We start from the raw sequence: 19,750 nt of genomic DNA on the forward strand, positions 1-19,750 counted from the left end.
GCTGAATTTAAATGCCTTATGGCCTAATTACCACTAATATCATAATCCAGTTAAATCACAGACATTCAGGCCCAGATGCATCAACCAAACGTAAAATAATCTAAAACGTAAAAGTCCTTAACGAATTTGAAAAAACGAAGAATACACCAAAAAAACAAGTCTCACATGTTTGGTACGGTATTGTAAAGTACAATGCATTAAAGATTCGTTAAACTGGTGTAATCCCCGTTGGTAATCGACCCCTAAAGCATGCGCAGAGCAGCCAACAAACGTCAAAACAACAACAAAAAACCAACACAAACATGTGGCTCTCTGCTTCCCCCTGCATAAAATAGAAAATCAAAACAAAAATCAAAAAAGGATCGAGAGGGGGCAAAGGCGCTCGTCAGGAGCGTCCTGTATGGTCGGCCTTGCCCCCCCCTCCCCCCCGCCTGAGGTCCCCGCTGCTCCCCGCTTCCCCCTGCATGAAAAATCAAAATTTTAGCAGCCCCGACCCCCCTCCCTTCCTTTCTCTCTACTTTCTCCCACAGCTCTGCCTCCTGCCATCCTCCGCCCCCATGCCCTGCCCCCCTGAGGTCGTCGCCGCCGCTCCCCCCCCTCCGCCTTACCGGGCCCGTGCAGCGCCTCTCACCTCTGTGTGAAGGCGCTGCACGGGCAAGAAGAACATCTGATCGCCGCCGAGTCTTCAGGATGTCTCTCCTTCCCTGACCTGGGCCCGCCCTCGTCTGACGTAAGTAACCTATGTAGGTTACGTAAGTCAGACGGGCACAGGCCCAGGTCAGGGAAGGAGAGAAACCTGAAGGCTCGGCGGCGATCAGAAGTTCTTCTTGCCCGTGCAGTGCCTTCACACAGAGGTGAGAGGCACTGCGCGGGCCCGGTAAGGCGGAGGGGGGCACGGTGGAGGGGGGGAGCGGCGGCAACGACCTCAGGGGGGCGGGGCACGGGGCGGAGGATGGCAGGAGGCGGAGCTGTGGGAGAAAGTACAGAGAAAGGAAGGGAAGGGGGTCGGGGCTGCTAAAATTTTGATTTTTTAATGCAGGGGGAAGCGGGGAGCAGTGGGGACCTCGGGCGGGGGGCAAGGCCATCCATACAGGACGCTCCTGACAAGCACCTTTGCCCCCCTCCCAATCCTTATTGGATTTTTGTTTTGATTTTCTATTTTATGCAGGGGGAAGCAGGGAGCCACGTGTTTGTGTTGGTTATTTAATCTCACTTATATTTTCAAAAATGCCAGCCTTGATTTTTATGCTGCAGGGGGAAGCGGGGAGCAGCGGCGTGTCTGTATGACAGCTCAGGCCTTAACGACAGCTCTGACCTCACATTAAATATATGCGGTAAATGATTCGGTGCAATCGTCGGTATGGTTAGTGCATCCTGAATTGTCCACATTGCAATGGTAGTTACTCGTTTGCATTCCGTTTTCATTAGCTGCTAGCGTCATTGGAAAATGGCCTTTAATGCATGCTACGGTTGAAAATTTCTTCGTTAAAGGGTTGTTAAAGTTTAGTGCATCTGGGCCTCAATCTCCCTATTAAGCTCCCCCGGTTGAGTGGTGTTTCACAAAAGGATAAACTTCTGTTCCTTGTGCAAACGTTTATCCACTAGAGATCCACCTCACTGCGTTTACACCTGCAATAAAATCACAAATCTTAAATCCTTGATTTGATGTTGACTTTCTTTCCAATGTGCAGTTAAAGGAGCCTCTGGTTTACACGTCTTAATGTTGCTAATATGTTAATCAATACGTAATTTAATTTTGTGGATAGTCTGTCCTATATAGTACAGTCCACATGGGAAGTAAATGCAATACACCACCCCAGATGAATTACAATATGTTCTACTGCACAAATAAAAATGATGTTTCAGTGGCATATTGACAATAAAGCAAATGCTACATACCTGTAGAAGGTATTCTCCGAGGACAGCAGGCTGATTGTTCTCACTGATGGGTGACGTCCGCGGCAGCCCCTCCAATCGGAATCTTCACTAGCAAAAGCCTTTGCTAGCCCTCGCGCGCTGATGCGCACCGTGCATGCGCGGCCGTCTTCCCGCCCGAAACCGGCTTGAGCCGGCCAGTCTCATGTGTAGCAAGACAAGACAAGGGAAGACACAACTCCAAAGGGGAGGCGGGCGGGTTTGTGAGAACAATCAGCCTGCTGTCCTCGGAGAATACCTTCTACAGGTATGTAGCATTCGCTTTCTCCGAGGACAAGCAGGCTGCTTGCTCTCACTGATGGGGTATCCCTAGCCCCCAGGCTCACTCAAAACAACAAACATGGTCAATTGGGCCTCGCAACGGCGAGGACATAACTGAGATTGACCTAAAAAATTTACCAACTAACTGAGAGTGCAGCCTGGAACAGAACAAACAGGGCCCTCGGGGGGTGGAGTTGGATCCTAAAGCCCAAACAGGTTCTGAAGAACTGACTGCCCGAACCGACTGTCGCGTCGGGTATCCTGCTGCAGGCAGTAATGAGATGTGAATGTGTGGACAGATGACCACGTCGCAGCTTTGCAAATTTCTTCAATAGAGGCTGACTTCAAGTGGGCTACCGACGCAGCCATGGCTCTAACATTATGAGCCGTGACATAACCCTCAAGAGCCAGCCCCGCCTGGGCGTAAGTGAAGGAAATGCAATCTGCTAGCCAATTGAATATGGTGCGTTTCCCCACAGCCACTCCCCTCCTGTTGGGATCAAAAGAAACAAACAATTGGGCGGACTGTCTGTTGGGCTGTGTCCGCTCCAGGTAGAAGGCCAATGCTCTCTTGCAGTCCAATGTGTGCAGCTGACGTTCAGCAGGGCAGGAATGAGGACGGGGAAAGAATGTTGGCAAGACAATTGACTGGTTCAGATGGAACTCCGACACAACCTTTGGTAGGAACTTAGGGTGAGTGCGGAGGACTACTCTGTTATGATGAAATTTGGTGTAAAGGGCCTGGGCTACCAGGGCCTGAAGCTCACTGACTCTACGAGCTGAAGTAACTGCCACCAAGAAAATGACCTTCCAGGTCAAGTACTTCAGATGGCAGGAGTTCAGTGGCTCAAAAGGAGGTTTCATCAGCTGGGTGAGAATGACATTGAGATCCCATGACACTGTAGGAGGCTTGACAGGGGGCTTTGACAAAAGCAAACCTCTCATGAAGCGAACAACTAAAGGCTGTCCTGAGATCGGCTTACCTTCCACACGGTAATGGTATGCACTGATTGCACTAAGGTGAACCCTTACAGAGTTGGTCTTGAGACCAGACTCAGACAAGTGCAGAAGGTATTCAAGCAGGGTCTGTGTAGGACAAGAGCGAGGATCTAGGGCCTTGCTGTCACACCAGACGGCAAACCTCCTCCATAGAAAGAAGTAACTCCTCTTAGTGGAATCTTTCCTGGAAGCAAGCAAGATACGGGAGACACCCTCTGACAGACCCAAAGAGGCAAAGTCTACGCTCTCAACATCCAGGCCGTGAGAGCCAGGGACCGGAGGTTGGGATGCAGAAGAGCCCCTTCGTCCTGCGTGATGAGAGTCGGAAAACACTCCAATCTCCACGGTTCTTCGGAGGACAACTCCAGAACAAGAGGGAACCAGATCTGACGCGGCCAAAAAGGAGCAATCAGAATCATGGTGCCTCGGTCTTGCTTGAGTTTCAACAAAGTCTTCCCCACCAGAGGTATGGGAGGATAAGCATACAGCAGACCCTCCCCCCAGTTCAGGAGGAAGGCATCCGATGCCAGTCTGCCGTGGGCCTGCAGCCTGGAACAGAACTGAGGGACTTTGTGGTTGGCTCGAGATGCGAAGAGATCTACCAAGGGGGTGCCCCACACCTGGAAGATCTGCCGCACTACATGGGAATTGAGCGACCACTCGTGAGGTTGCATAATCCTGCTCAACCTGTCGGCCAGACAGTTGTTTACACCTGCCAGATATGTGGCTTGGAGCACCATGCCGTGACGGCGAGCCCAGAGCCACATGCTGACGGCTTCCTGACACAGGGGGCGAGATCCGGTGCCCCCCTGCTTGTTGACATAGTACATGGCAACCTGGTTGTCTGTCTGAATTTGGATAATTTGGTGGGACAGCCGATCTCTGAAAGCCTTCAGAGCGTTCCAGATCGCTCGTAACTCCAGAAGATTGATCTGCAGATCTCGTTCCTGGAGGGACCAGCTTCCTTGGGTGTGAAGCCCCTCGACATGAGCTCCCCACCCCAGGAGAGACGCATCCGTGGTCAGCACTTTTTGTGGCTGAGGAATTTGGAAAGGACGTTCCAGAGTCAGATTGGACCAAATCGTCCACCAATACAGGGATTTGAGAAAGCTCGTGGACAGGTGGATTACGTCTTCTAGATCCCCAGCAGCCTGAAACCACTGGGAAGCTAGGGTCCATTGGGCAGATCTCATGTGAAGGCGGGCCATGGGAGTCACATGGACTGTGGAGGCCATGTGGCCTAGCAATCTCAACATCTGCCGAGCTGTGATCTGCTGGGACGCTCGCACCCGCGAGACGAGGGACAACAAGTTGCTGGCTCTCGCCTCTGGGAGATAGGCGCGAGCCGTCCGAGAATCCAGCAGAGCTCCTATGAATTCTAGTCTCTGCACTGGGAGAAGATGGGACTTTGGATAATTTATCACAAACCCCAGTAGCTCCAGGAGGCGAATAGTCATCTGCATGGACTGCAGGGCTCCTGCCTCGGATGTGTTCTTCACCAGCCAATCGTCGAGATATGGGAACACGTGCACCCCCAGCCTGCGAAGTGCTGCTGCTACTACAGCCAAGCACTTTGTGAACACCCTGGGCGCAGAGGCGAGCCCAAAGGGTAGCACACAGTACTGGAAGTGACGTGTGCCCAGCTGAAATCGCAGATACTGTCTGTGAGCTGGCAGTATCGGGATGTGTGTGTAGGCATCCTTCAAGTCCAGAGAGCATAGCCAATCGTTTTTCTGAATCATGGGAAGTAGGGTGCCCAGGGAAAGCATCCTGAACTTTTCTTTGACCAGATATTTGTTCAGGGCCCTTAGGTCTAGGATGGGACGCATCCCCCCTGTTTTCTTTTCCACAAGGAAGTACCTGGAATAGAATCCCAGCCCTTCTTGCCCGGATGGCACGGGCTCGACCGCATTGGCGCTGAGAAGGGCGGAGAGTTCCTCTGCAAGTACCTGCTTGTGCTGGAAGCTGTAAGACTGAGCTCCCGGTGGACAATTTGGAGGTTTTGAGGCCAAATTGAGGGTGTATCCTTGCCGGACTATTTGGAGAACCCACTGATCGGAGGTTATGAGAGGCCACCTTTGGTGAAAAGCTTTCAACCTCCCTCCGACTGGTAGGTCGCCCGGCACTGACACTTGGATGTCGGCTATGCTCTGCTGGAGCCAGTCAAAAGCTCGCCCCTTGCTTTTGCTGGGGAGCAGAGGGGCCTTGCTGAGTCGCACGCTGCTGACGAGAGCGAGCGCGCTGGGGCTTAGCCTGGGCCGCAGGCTGTCGAGAAGGAGGATTGTACCTACGCTTGCCAGAAGAGTAGGGAACAGTCTTCCTTCCCCCAAAAAATCTTCTACCTGTAGAGGTAGAGGCTGAAGGCTGCCGGCGGGAGAACTTGTAGAATGCGGTGTCCCGCTGGTGGAGCTGCTCTACCACCTGTTCGACTTTCTCTCCAAAAACGTTATCCGCACGGCAAGGCGAGTCCGCAATCCGCTGCTGGATTCTATTCTCCAGGTCGGAGGCACGCAGCCATGAGAGCCTGCGCATCACCACACCTTGAGCAGCGGCCCTGGACGCAACATCAAAGGTGTCATACACCCCTCTGGCCAGGAATTTTCTGCACGCCTTCAGCTGCCTGACCACCTCCTGAAACGGCTTGGCTTGCTCAGGGGGGAGCGCAACAACCAAGCCCGCCAACTGCCGCACATTGTTCCGCATGTGTATGCTCGTGTAGAGCTGGTAAGACTGAATTTTGGCCACGAGCATAGAAGAATGGTAGGCCTTCCTCCCAAAGGAGTCTAAGGTTCTACAGTCCTTGCCCGGGGGCGCCGAAGCATGCTCCCTAGAACTCTTAGCCTTCTTTAGGGCCAGATCCACAACTCCAGAATCATGAGGCAACTGAGTGCGCATCAGATCTGGGTCCCCATGGATCTGGTACTGGGACTCGATCTTCTTGGGGATGTGGGGATTAGTTAAAGGTTTCGTCCAGTTCGCAAGCAATGTCTTTTTTAGGACATGGTGCAAGGGAACAGTGGACGCTTCCTTAGGTGGAGAAGGATAGTCCAGGAGCTCAAACATTTCAGCCCTGGGCTCGTCCTCCACAACCACCGGGAAGGGGATGGCCGTAGACATCTCCCGGACAAAGGAAGCGAAAGACAGACTCTCAGGAGGAGAAAGCTGTCTTTCAGGAGAGGGAGTGGGATCGGAAGGAAGACCCTCAGACTCCTCGTCAGAGAAATATCTGGGGTCTTCTTCCTCTTCCCACGAGGCCTCACCCTCGGTGTCAGACACAAGTTCACGGACCTGTGTCTGCAACCGTGCCCAACTCGACTCCGTGGAGCCACGTCCACGATGGGGGCGTCGAGAGGTAGACTCCCTCGCCCGCATCGGCGAAGCTCCCTCCGCCGACGTAGTCGGGGAGCCTTCCTGGGAGGCGACGGCAGCCGGCACCGCACGCGGCACCGACGCCGGAGACCTCACCTCGGGCGATGGGCCAGCCGGCGCCACGCTCGACGGTACCGGTGGGGTAGGGCGCAACAGCTCTCCCAGAATCTCTGGGAGGACGGCCCGGAGGCTCTCGTTCAGAGCGGCTGCAGAGAAAGGCATGAAGGTCGATCCAGGCGTCGACGTCAGAACCTGTTCCGGGCGTGGAGGCTGTTCCGGGCTGTCCAGAGTGGAGCGCATCGACACCTCCTGAACAGAGGGTGAGCGGTCCTCTCGGCGCCGATGCCTGCTGGGTGCCGACTCCTTCGGCGACCCAGAGCTCTTGGTACCGACATGGGAAGGGGACCGGTGACGATGCTTCTTCGACTTCTTGGGGCGAAGCATGTCACCGGAGCTTCCCGGTACCGACGAGGAGGACGTAGAATCCAGCCGTCGCTTCCTCGGGGCCGAGACCGAAGAGGGTCGGTCTCGGGGGGGCTGTACCGCAGGAGCCCTCAGGGTAGGGGGAGACCCACCCGAAGGCTCACCGCCACCAGCAGGGGAATGGACAGCCCTCACCTGCACTCCAGACGAAGCACCATCGTCCGACGACATCAGCAGACGAGGTCCCGGTACCACCGACGTCGATGCAGCTATCCGATGTCTCGGCGCCGATGCAGAGGGCCGATGCCTCGATGCACTGGCCGCCGAGGTTGAAGGTCTGGACGCTGAAGACGTCGATGCACTCGATACCCCCGGTGCCGATGCCGACGAAGAGCCCGAGAACAAAATGTTCCACTGGGGTAACCTCGCTACCTGAGTCCGCCTTTGCAAAAGGGAACACAGACTACAGGCCTGAGGGCGGTGCCCAGCCCCCAGACACTGAAGACACGACGCGTGCCTGTCAGTGAGCGAGATTACCCGGGCGCACTGGGTGCACTTCTTGAAGCCGCTGGAAGGCTTCGATGTCATGGGCGGAAAAATCACGCCAGCGAAATCGAAAGACGAAATGGCGAAATTTGGCACAGAAAAAAGGGAAATTTCGACCGGGGCCTAAGTAAGGCCTACCCCGACGACGAAAGAAAACTTAACGGGGCGAAAAAACTCGAAGTAGAGGAAGGAAAAACCGAAAGTGGCTAATCCAAATGATTTCTGGATTTCTCACAGAAAAATGTCGAAAACGACGCGCGAGGTCGACTTTCCGGGGCACGAACGGTAAAACACAACCGTACCGAGTGCGGAGAAAAGAAGACTGGCTGGCTCAAGCCAGTTTCGGGCGGGAAGACGGCCGCGCATGCGCGGTGCGCATCGGCGCGCGAGGGCTAGCAAAGGCTTTTGCTAGTGAAGATTCCGATTGGAGGGGCTGCCGCGGACGTCACCCATCAGTGAGAACAAGCAGCCTGCTTGTCCTCGGAGAAATGCAGTTTCCACACTTAAAATGTTCCACAGGGCTACTTGCTTGAATTTGTGGATTCAAAAACATCTCCCCCAAATTTCACCCTCTCTGATAAGCAAAATGTGGCAAGTCCCTCAACAATCCTGATAACTCAAAACATTCTAATAATTAATAATTAATGAGCAAATAGTGTATGCCATAGGAGAAAATGGCAATACACACACCAGTGGATTTTGCTGATCCTGCTGTTTTGGTTCCAAGAGCCACTGTCTATCCGCATGCAACATATATGCCTTCTTAAGAGTGGAAGTAGGATAACCTCTCTGTAGGAATCTTTGAAACATTAACATGGCTTGTTGTTTAAACCAATCTATCGAGGAACACAAATGTTCAACCGAAGGAACTGACTAATAGGAATATTGTCCCTCAAGTGTTTGGAACGAAAACTTGTATAATGTAATACCATGTTTTCATCTGTATTTTTACAATATACTGAAGTACTGAATTCGCCCAAATCAGATAAAAACACAGATATGTCCAAAAAATTCACTTGATTACAGTCCCAATGTGCAGTATATCAACTCCATTAATTTACTGCAAAAATTCCCTAAGCTCACTTTCCAAAACATTCCAAATAATTATAATGTCATTAATAAACCGTTTCCAAGACACTATGTGAGATGTGTGCCTACATTCATACACAAATCTATTTTCAAAATCTGTCATACACAGGAATGCAATAGACAGGGCTACAGTAGCCCCCAATGCAATGCCTTTGATCTGAAGAACATTTCTTTTGTCAAACTCAAAATAATTGTGATTAACCACTAACTCACTCAGTTTATTCAATAACTCCAACTTCTCCCCTGATATGGCAGCCTGTGAAAGGTAATGATTAATAATCATCAGCATCCCTCGTTCCACCAGTTCAACCAAAGACGTAGCGGAGAGATTGAATGAAATCTTTGCTTCGGTCTTCACCGAGGAAGATTTGGGTGGGATACCGGTGTCGGAAATGGTATTTCAAGCAGACAAGTCGGAGAAACTTACTGACTTCACGGTAAACCTGGAGGACGTAACGGGGCAGTTCAGCAAACTGAAGAGTAGCAAATCTCCTGGACCGGATTGTATTCATCCTAGAGTACTAATAGAACTGAAAATGAGCTTGCGGAGCTACTGTTAGTGATATGCAATTTATCCTTAAAATCGAGCGTGGTACCAGAAGATTAGAGGGTGGCCAATGTAATGCCGATTTTTAAAAAAGGTTCCAGGGGAGATCCGGGAAATTATAGACCGGTGAGTCTGACGTCGGTGCCGGGGAAAATGGTAGAGGCTATTATCAAAAACAAAATTACAGAGCACATCCAAGGACATGGATTACTGAGACCAAGCCAGCACGGCTTTTGTATGGGGAAATCTTGCCTGACCAATTTACTTCAATTCTTTGAAGGATTAAACAAACATGTGGACAAAGGGGAGCCGGTTGATATTGTGTACCTGGATTTTCAAAAGGCGTTTGACAAGGTACCTCATGAAAGGCTACAGAGGAAATTGGAGGGTCATGGGATAGGAGGAAACGTCCTATTGTGGATTAAAAACTGGTTGAAGGATAGGAAACAGAGAGTGGAGTTAAATGGGCAGTATTCACAATGGAGAAAGGTAGTTAGTGGGGTTCCTCAGGGGTCTGTGCTAGGACCGCTGCTTTTTAATATATATAAATGGCGAGTGTCGTACTCACTCGCAAATGCGCAGTAGAGACCCTCTCTGCCCCGCCCCCACGTCAATACATGATGACGGGGGCGGAACAGAGAGGGTCTCTACTGCGCATTTGCGAGGGACACCGCCGTCACTAACGCTCCCCCCACCTGGAGTCGCCGCCACCACCCACCTTCCACCCGGTCGGACCCTCGCTTCGCTATTGAAACAGCGAGGGCACGCAGCACACAGCTCTGCTGAGCTGCCGTCGTCGGCCTTCCTTCTTCTCTGCCTGTGTCCCGCCCTCGACGACGTTACGTCACACGAGGGCGGGACACAGGCAGAGAAGAAGAAGGCCGCCACGGCAGCTCAGCACTACAGCTGTGTGCTGCGTGCCCTTGCTGTTTCAATAGCGGAGCGAGGGCCCGACCGGGTGGAAGGTGGGTGGCGACGGCTCCAGGGGGGGGCAACTCGGAGGGGGAGCGGCAGCGGCGAACTCGGCGGCGGGGTGGGGGGCCTTTCAACCCCCCCTTCCTATAGTAGCCCATTTTTACGGGCTGAACGGCTAGTATATTTATAAATGATTTACAGATGGGAGCAACTATCGAGATAATTAAATTTGCTGATGACACAAACTAATTCAAATTCGTTAACTCGCAACAGGATTGTGAAAAAATTACAGAAGGACCTTACGAGACTGGGAGACCGGGCGGCTAAATGGCAGATGACATTTAATGTGAACAAGTGTAATGTGATGCATGTGGGGAAAAAAGAACCCAAATTATAGCTACGTCATGCAAGGTTCCACGTTAGGAGTTACGGACCAAGAAAGAGATCTGGGTATCGTCGTCGATAATACACTGAAACCTTCTGCTCAGTGTGCTGCTGTGGCTAGGAAGGCGAACAGAATGTTGGGTATTATTAGGAAAGGTATGGAAAACAGGTGTGAGGATGTTATAATGCCGTTGTAGCGCTCCATGGTGCGACCGCACCTTGAGTATTGTGTTCAATTCTGGTTGCCACATCTCAAGAAAGATATAGTAGAATTGGAAAAGGTGCAGCGAAGTGCGACTAAAATGATAGCAGGGATGGGACGACTTCCCTATGAAGAAAGACTAAGGAGGCTAGGGCTTTTCAGCTTGGAGAAGAGACGGCTGAGGGGAGACATGATAGAGGTATATAAAATAATGAGTGGAGTGGAACAGGTGGATGTGAAGCGTCTGTTCACGCTTTCCAAAAATACTAGAACTAGGGGGCATGCGATGAAACTACAGTGTAGTAAATTTAAAACAAATCGGAGAAAATGTTTCTTCACCCAACGCATAATTAAACTCTGGAATTCGTTGCCGGAGAACGTGGTGAAGGCGGTTAGCTTGGCAGAGTTTAAAAAGGGGTTAGATGGTTTCCTAAAGGAGAAGTCCATAAACCACTACTAAATGGACTTGGGAAAAATCCACAATTCCAGGAATAATATGTATAGAATGTTTGTACGTTTGGGAAGCTCGCTAGGTGCCCTTGGCCTGGATTGGCCGCTGTCGTGGACAGGATGCTGGGCTCGATGGACCCTTGGTCTTTTCCCAGGGTGGCATCACCAAAACAGGGAAGATAGGGTATCCTGATAGTGAGGTTGCAAAAGAGACCGTAGAAGATCAGGTGTCCTTATGTACTTATATCTGTATGAACTGAGCACATTCATAACACATTTCATGTGTGTATTTTATGTTTTTTAGGATAAAAATATTTACTGTGCAATAGTTGTAGTTTGAAAATTAACAGCATTAAAAGAAGCCTCTAGCAGGCACTGCAGCATCTAGTTTAGTCTTCCGGCCCACCCTCCCCAACACCCATCCAGGTGTGGGAAAACTCCTAGGAAAACTCTTCATTTACAGTCAGTTATTGTAATTAGGGTAACAAGCAAGGAGTGCTCTTACAGAGTTTTAAGTACATTTCATTACCATCTAAGAAGGAAACACTAAATAAATCACACAATATACTATATAAACTAAAAGACATTTTTATATTAGGCTAATATCCTTAATACTTTAGCAAGTTTTAAGTTATTGAAAAACTCAAAAATACTAAGATGGAGTCAGCAGTCCAGCAGCGAGAGGGGTGCTATCCAGTCTTTTGCATTGAGTGTCACATGTATGATTATCTCCCACTTGGTGAGACGTCATATGTGTGTGCCCAATGCAAAGAGCTCCTAGCTCTCAAAGAACGTGTCCGTTCTCTTGAGGCTAGAGTAGCAGACTTCGTGGAGCTGAGGGAGACAGAGAGTTACATAGAGGAGACCTACAGGGATGTTGTGGAGAAGTCCCACCTCCAGTCTGGTAGCCCCTCTGCTACCTTGGAGGAGGGAGGTCTCCTAGAAGGAGAGCATCACACTGGTGAAGTAGGAAGTACTCCTGTAGCCAGGACCTGCCCACCAGGGGATGTACTATCCTCTCGAACCGAGGATATGTCTCCAAGTGCTGCCCAGGAGGGAAGGGTTAGGACAGCTGTTGTGGTTGGTGATGCGATCATTAGGCATATAGATAGCTGGGTGGCTGGTGGACGTGAGGATCGCCTGGTGACTTGCCTGCCTGGTGCGAAGGTGGCGGACCTCGCGCATCACCTAGATAGGATTTTAGATAGTGCTGGGGAGGAGCCGGCTGTCTTGGTACATGTGGGTACCAATGACATAGGAAAATGTGGGAGAGAGGTTCTGGAAGCCAAATTTAGGCTCTTAGGTAGAAAGCTCAAATCCAGAACCTCCAGGGTTTCTGAAATGCTACCCTTTCCACGCGCAGGGCCCAAGAGACAGACAGAGCTCAGGCGACTCAATGCGTGGATGAGATGATGGTGCAGGGAGGAGGGTTTTAGATTTGTTAGGAACTGGGCAACATTCTGGGGAAGGGGGAGCCTATTCCGAAAGGATGGGCTCTACCTTAACCAGGGTGGGACCAGGCTGCTGGCGTCGGCAATTAAAAAGAAGAGAGAGTAGCTTTTAAACTAGAAACGGGGAGAAGGCCGACAGTCACTCAAAAGCGCATGGTTCGGGATAAGGTATCTTCCAAAGACATCACCAAAACAGGGAACATTGGGTATCCTGATAGTGAGGTTGCAAAAGAGACTGTAGAAGATCAGGTGTCCTTAAATTAAAATAAAAATCAGACAAAAGATTGCAAATTAAAACTGTCAAGTACTAAGCATGATGTAAATAGGAATAAACAACATAGTTTGAAATGTCTATATGTGAATGCCAGGAGCCTAAGAAATAAGATGGGAGAGTTAGAATATATTGCACTAAATGAAACATTAGATATAATAGACATCTCTGAGACCTGGTGGAAGGAGGATAACCAGTGGGATACTGTCATACCGGGGTACAAATTATATCGTAGAAATAGGGTGGATCGAATTGGTGGAGGGGTAGCACTGTATATTAACGAGAGCCTTGAATCAAATAGATTGAAAATTCTGCAGGAAACAAAACACTTCTTGGAATCACTGTGGATTGAAATTCCATGTGTAAAGGGGAAAGGGATAGTGATAAGAGTGTACTACCATCTGCCTGGTCAGGATGAACAGACAGATGCAGAAATGTTAAAGGAAATTAGGGACGCAAACAAATTGGGCAACACAATAATAATGGGTGATTTCAAATACCCCGATATTGACTGGGTAAATGTAACATCAGGGCACGCTAGGGAGGTAAAATTCCTTGATGAAATCAAGGACAGCTTTATGGAGCAGCTGGTACAGGAGCCGACGAGAGAAGGAAAAATTCTAGACCTAGTCCTTAGTGGAGCGCATGATCTGGTGCGGGAGGTAATGGTGCTGGGGCCGCTTGATAACAGTGATCATAATATGATCACATTTGATATTAGCTTTGAAGTAAGTATACATAGGAAATTAAATATGTTAGCATTTAACTTTAAAAAAGAGACTATGATAAAATGAGAACAGTGAAAAATACTTAGAGGAGTGGCTTCGAGGGTCAAAAATTTACATCAGATGTGGATGCTGTTCAAAAACACCATCCTGGAAGCCCAGACCAAATATATTCTGTGTATTAAAAAAGGAGGATAGAAGACCAAACAACAGCCAGCATGGTTAAAAAGTGAGGTGAAGGAAGCTATTAGAGCTAAAAGAAAATCCTTCAGAAAATGGAAGAAGGAACCGATTGAAAATAATAAGAAACAGCATATGGAATGTCAAGTCAACTGCAAAGCACTGATAAGGAAGGCAAAGAGGGACTTTGAAAAAAAGATTGTATTGGAGGCAAACACCATAGTAAAAAATTTTTTTAGGTATATTAAAATCAGGAAGCCGGCAAAAGAATCATTTGGACCGCTAGATGACTGAGGAGTAAAAGGGGGCAATCAGGGAAGACAAAGCCATAGCGGAGAGATTAAATGAATTCTTTGCTTCGGTCTTCACTGAGGCAGATTTGGGAGAGATAAAGGTGCCAGAAATGGTATTCAAAACTGATGAGTCGGAGAAACCATGAAATCTCTATAAACCTGGAGGATGTAATGGGGCAGTTTGAAGCGTAAGCAGATCACCTGGACTGGATGGTATTCATACCAGAGTACTGATAGAACTGAAAAATGAACTTGCGGAACTATTGTTAGTAATATGTCATTTATCCTTAGGATCGAGTGTGGTACCTGAAGATTGGAGGGTGGCAAATGTAACTCTGATTTAAAAAAAAGGTTCCAGGGGAGATCCGGGAAATTATAGACTGGTGAGTCTGACGTCGGTGCCGTGCAAAATGGTATAGACTATTATAAAGAACAAAATTACCGACCATATTCAAAAGCATGGATTAATGAGACAAAGCCAACATGGATTTAGTGAAGGGAAATCGTTTGACAAAGTACCTCATGAAAGACTCCAGAGGAAACTGGAGAGTCATGGGATAGCAGGTACTGTCCAATTCTGGATTAAAAACTGGTTAAAAGATAGGAAACAGAGAGTAGGGTTAAATGGTCAATATTCTTAATGGAGATGGGTAGATAGTGGGGTTTCCCAGGGGTCTGTCCTGGGACCGCTGCTTTTTAACATATTTATAAATGAACTAGAGATGGGAGTAACTAGTGAAGTAATTACATTTGCTGACAACACAAAGTTATTCAAAGTAGTTAAATCGCGGGAGGATTGTGAAAAATTACAAGAGGACCTTATGAGACTGGGAGACTGGGCATCTAAATGGCAGATGACGTTTAATGTGAGCAAGTGCAAAGTGATGCATGTGGGAAAGAGGAACCCGAATTATAGCTACGTCATGCAAGGTTCCACATTAGGAATCACCGACCAAGAAAGGGATCTAGGTGTCGTCGTTGAGGATACGTTGAAACCTTCTGCTCAGTGTGCTGCGGTGGCTAAGAAAGGAAATAGAATATTAGGTATTATTAGGAAAGGAATGGAAAACAAAAATGAGGATATTATAATGCCTTTGGTATTGCTCCATATTGTAACCACACCTCGAATATTGTGTTCAATTCTGGTCACCGCATCTCAAAAAGGATATAGTGGAATTAGAAAAGGTGCAGAGAAGGGCAACAAAAATGATAAAGGGGATGGGACGACTTCCCTAAGAGGAAAGGCTAAAGCTGCTGGGGCTCTTCAGCTTGGAGAAAAGACGGCTGAGGGGAGATATGATAGAGGTCTATAAAATAATGAGTGGAACGGGTAGACGTGAAGCGTCTGTTTACGCTTTCCAAAAATACTAAGATTGGGGGGCATGCGATGAAGCTACAGAGTAGTAAATTTAGGACAAATCAGAGAAAATGTTTCTTCACTCAATGTGTAATTTAACTCTGGTATTCGTTGCAAGAAAATGTGGTAAAGGCAGTTAGCTTAGCGGAGTTTTAAAAAGGTTTGGATGGCTTCCTAAAGGAAAAGTCCATAGATCATTATTAAATTGGACTTGGGGAATATATTTCTGGGATAAGCAGCATAAAATATTTTGTACTTTTTTGGGGATCTTGCCAGGTGTTTCTGACCTGGAATGGCCACTGCTGAAACAGGATGTTGGGCTTGATGGACCTTTGGTCTGTCCCAGAATGGCAATACTTATGTACTTATGTAAATTTTAACTGCCAGACTTTTGACCATCTTTCTAATTTTTGGAGATCTCTTTTCATGGTTTCTACTTCCTCCAGGGTATCCATTCTGTTGGCTTTGTGTCATCTGCAAAAAGGCAAACTTTTCCTTCTAATATTTCAGCAATGTCTTTCACAAATACATTAAACAGAATTGACCCCAGCACTGACCCCTGAGGCATTCATGAAGGCAAAAGAAGTGGAGGTGGCCAACAGAGATAAAACCACAGGTTCAAATTGAAAATCTTATATTGACTGACCTGACTCAGCCATGTTTCAGCACTATGTCTGCATTAGGGTAATTTATAACGTATCAGAGTATCAGGTATCTCTACCAGAATAGGAATATCAATCATTATTGTCTAAAACTGTTCTCAGAGTACTGAGGTGTATCAGTGAATGCAACACCTTGCACAGTAACACTTGTTACGTGCAAGACACGGTATTCACTGATACTTTGCACTACAAGAACAGTTTTGGACAGTAACTGTTGATATTCCTTTTTTTTTTTTTTTTGCTGAAGGTTTTTAAAAAATTCTGCACAACTCCCATGCAATTTGGATTTTGAGATTCTGGTGCAGATACCTGATACATTATAAACTATCCCTGACGCTGCAATAGTGCCGAAACATGGCTATATCGGTTAAGTCAATAAAAGATTTTTAGCTGCAGGGCCGGTGCTAGGGTTTCTGGCACCCTCCTGCAGCCTATTAGTGTCAGCGCCCATACCCATCCAGGAGCGGGATCACTATGGCTCCGCCCCCTAGTCACACCCACAGTAGCCACACCCCTCTTACCAGCCATGGCATCATTGAAAATATTACACCAGTATAGAAGAAAAATAACTTGTGGGGTTTTTTTGTTTTCATTATAAACAATTTGTGTAAGCTGTTACAGCTCTAGTATACCCAAAATGACACAAACCAAATTAGCATACAGACCAGGAATTAGGAGAACAGACAGTCTTCCCAACTCTGAAAAACAATGTGTTATCAAAATCTCAGAACCTAACAGGTCCCTATTCAGACACTTAGCCTTTCAGTCACACATGCAGAACAGAGATAGCCCCTCTTCAAATTCTTCAAAAATGAACCTGAAATCCTAAGAAGTTAGACACTGCATGCAGCACAATACCAGAAAAACAGAAAGAAACACACTGCTATACATTGCAAAATAAGATAGCAGATGTAAATTCTCAAAGTGGACATATTCCAAACACTAAAATGAAAATAAAATGATTTTTTTTCTACCTTTGTTGACTGATCATGCTGGCCCAGTATCTGATTCTGTTGCTATCTGTCCTCAACTCCGTTTCCAGGGCTTCCTTTCCATTTATTTCTTTACTTTCCTCCTTTCTTCTTCACTTCTTGCCATACATCCATAAGTAAAAGCTGGGTCCTCCGCAGACTTGACTGTCCAGTGGATCCAGCTTCTGCCTATTTTCTCCATCCATGTGCAATTTTTCTCCTCTCTTCCTTTTCCCTCATCTCCTTCCTCTCCCTTCCCTCCCCTCTATCCATGTCCAGCATTTTTTCTCTCTTCCTTCCATGTCCAGCATTTTTCCTCTCCTCCCTCCATCCATGTCAAGCATTTCCCCTCTCTCCCCTCCATTTATGTTCATCTCACTTCCTTCTCTTCCCTCCCCTCCATCCATGTCCAGCATTTCCCCTCTCTCCCCTCCATTTATATTCATCTCACTTCCTTCTCTTCCCTTCCCTCCATCCATGTCCAGCATTTCTTCTCTCTCCCTTCCCCTCCATCCATGTCCTGAAACTCTCCTCTCTCCCCTGCCCTCCCCTCCATCCACCCATGTCCAGCGACTCTCCTCTCCCCTCCATCTACCCATGTCCAGCAACTCTCTTCTCACCTTCCATCCCCTCCATCCACCCATGTCCAGCAACTCTTCTCCTCTCCCCTGCCCTCCATCCATCTATCCATCCATATCCAGCAATTCTCCTCTCTCCCCTGCCCCCTCCATACATCCATATCCAGCAATTCTCCTCTCTCCCCTGCCCCCTCCATCCATCCATACCCAGCAATTCTCCTCTCTCCCCTGCCGTCCCCTCCATGTCCAGCAATTTCTCCTCTCTCCCTAGGCCTTGCCCTCCCCTCCATGTCCAGCAATTTCATCTGAATCTGAGATTTCACCTCTGTTTTTGGCCACCTCAGCTTCTCTTTTCTTCTTGCTATAGCCTGCATAGTTTCCTTTTCTCTGTGTTTGTGTGGTTTGTTTTGTTCATGTCATGACGGGAATTAATCTCTCTCTTATAAGCCAGGGTATGCTGGGTACAATCTTGATTTCTCAATACTTGCATTATGCCCAAAGGGAGCTTCCTTCTATTTGTAGGGTATAATATGTACAGGTAGTGTTCTCCTGTTAAGTTAGAGCTGGGGTGGCTCAGGCACCTCATGAAGGTGATCAGTAAGGAATATAGGATGAAGATGTCTATAGGGCTCTTACCTACAACTATTAAAGCAGTGCTGAGAGATTTAATCTCAGGGCTTCAACCCTCAGTCACCATGAAGTGATAAAGATCACCAAAGAAATTCCAAGAAAATGAGGGTAAAGAGGGAAATCTAAGTGTAGTGAGATGTAGTTCTATTATTTTTCTCATGGAAATCAGAACTACATCCCCTTGAATCGGGGATTGAGTGCAGTAGTTCACCCTCTTGGCACAGAGATATATGGTCACCCTGGGTATAAACTGCTCACTTACTATTTGTATCACAGGAACAAGTGTCACAGATTAGTCTGCCAAAAATCTGGTAATCTTATTTGTTGGGCTGCTATGACCATAGATAGATAGATAGATAGATAGATAGATAGATAGATAGATAGATAGATATACATTACACACACATACTTGTACAAATCTATAGAATTGTGTGATTCCTGGCATACATATACAACTATTTCTCTCTTCCCTCCTTCCCTCAGTGCCCTTGTAACTCCTGACTCGTGCATGCTTCTCCCCACTATCTCCTACCTGATGTTTCCTTTCTCTGTCCTTGCTTTGATGTGGCCATTGGACAGGTAGGTCCTTGTGCTCCTGCATCAGACACTTCTCCTGACATCTCTAGTATAAGAAAGAAATATTACAGTTTCATGGGCTAGCTTCATACTGTGCAGCCCCAAAAATAACCCTGCCTAGACTTCCGTTGTGTTGCTCTGCTTGGGCTGTGTCCCTTTCTGAAACATTCAGTATAATAACTCTGATGCACACTAAGCTCTTTCATGCACTAATTTTAATGAAGGCAATACAGAGTACATCTAGGGAACAAAAAAAAAGGCACTATTAGGGAAAATGATCGACAGGAGAGGAAAGAGACTAGATCAGCCATACATGAATTAAAATAGACTGACACTGTATTGATCGAAAGGCAGTAGTATATCAAATTACTGAATAAACTAAAGTAATTGCATCAGGGAAGAGAGAAAAGAGAAGAAAAGATGGTACTGGGGAAAAAGAAAGATAGGCATAGATAAAGAGGGATAGAGAAGAAAATATTTGGAATAAGAATGCTAGACATACATGGAAAAGAGATACAGGAGACATGAGTGCTCAAGAAAAAGTTACATAGGAACAAGATTAAGGAGACTACATTAGAGAAATTCAGAGATGGGAGAAAAAAAGAGTCTACTAACAAAAACAGAGCAGACAGAGAAAGAGAGAGACATGAGGTGAGTATGATCAAAAAGAAATAGACAGTGACTAAACAGTCTGGGAATAACAGCAGAGACAGAAGACTATATGGGTTGAGTGTGAGAGCAGAGAGGAGCAGACAGTGACTGCATAGGCTGTGAGCAATAGCAGAGACAAAAAACTACATGGACCTGAGTGTGAGAACAGAGAGAAAAGTGACTGCACAGGCTGGCATAGCAGTAATAGCAGAGCAGAAAACTACATGGCCCCAGTGTGAGAGCAGAGAGAAGCAAACAGTGACTACACAGGCTAGGAGCAGCAGC

General features: G+C 47.6%; 1 protein-coding gene across 1 annotated transcript in view; it reads right to left on the minus strand.

Annotated features, from left to right (window-relative positions):
* Positions 1 to 19,750, minus strand: part of MYLK2 (myosin light chain kinase 2) — a 356,223-nt gene that overhangs the window by 252,143 nt on the left and 84,330 nt on the right. Inside the window, exon 2 of the mRNA XM_030211793.1 lies at positions 18,771 to 18,860. Coding sequence (XP_030067653.1) covers positions 18,771 to 18,858 — 88 coding nt within the window. The 5' untranslated portion in view covers positions 18,859 to 18,860. The remainder of the gene's footprint in view (positions 1 to 18,770; positions 18,861 to 19,750) is intronic.

The sequence above is a fragment of the Microcaecilia unicolor genome, chromosome 8 (genome assembly GCF_901765095.1).
Source record: "Microcaecilia unicolor chromosome 8, aMicUni1.1, whole genome shotgun sequence".
NCBI lineage: Eukaryota > Metazoa > Chordata > Amphibia > Gymnophiona > Siphonopidae > Microcaecilia > Microcaecilia unicolor.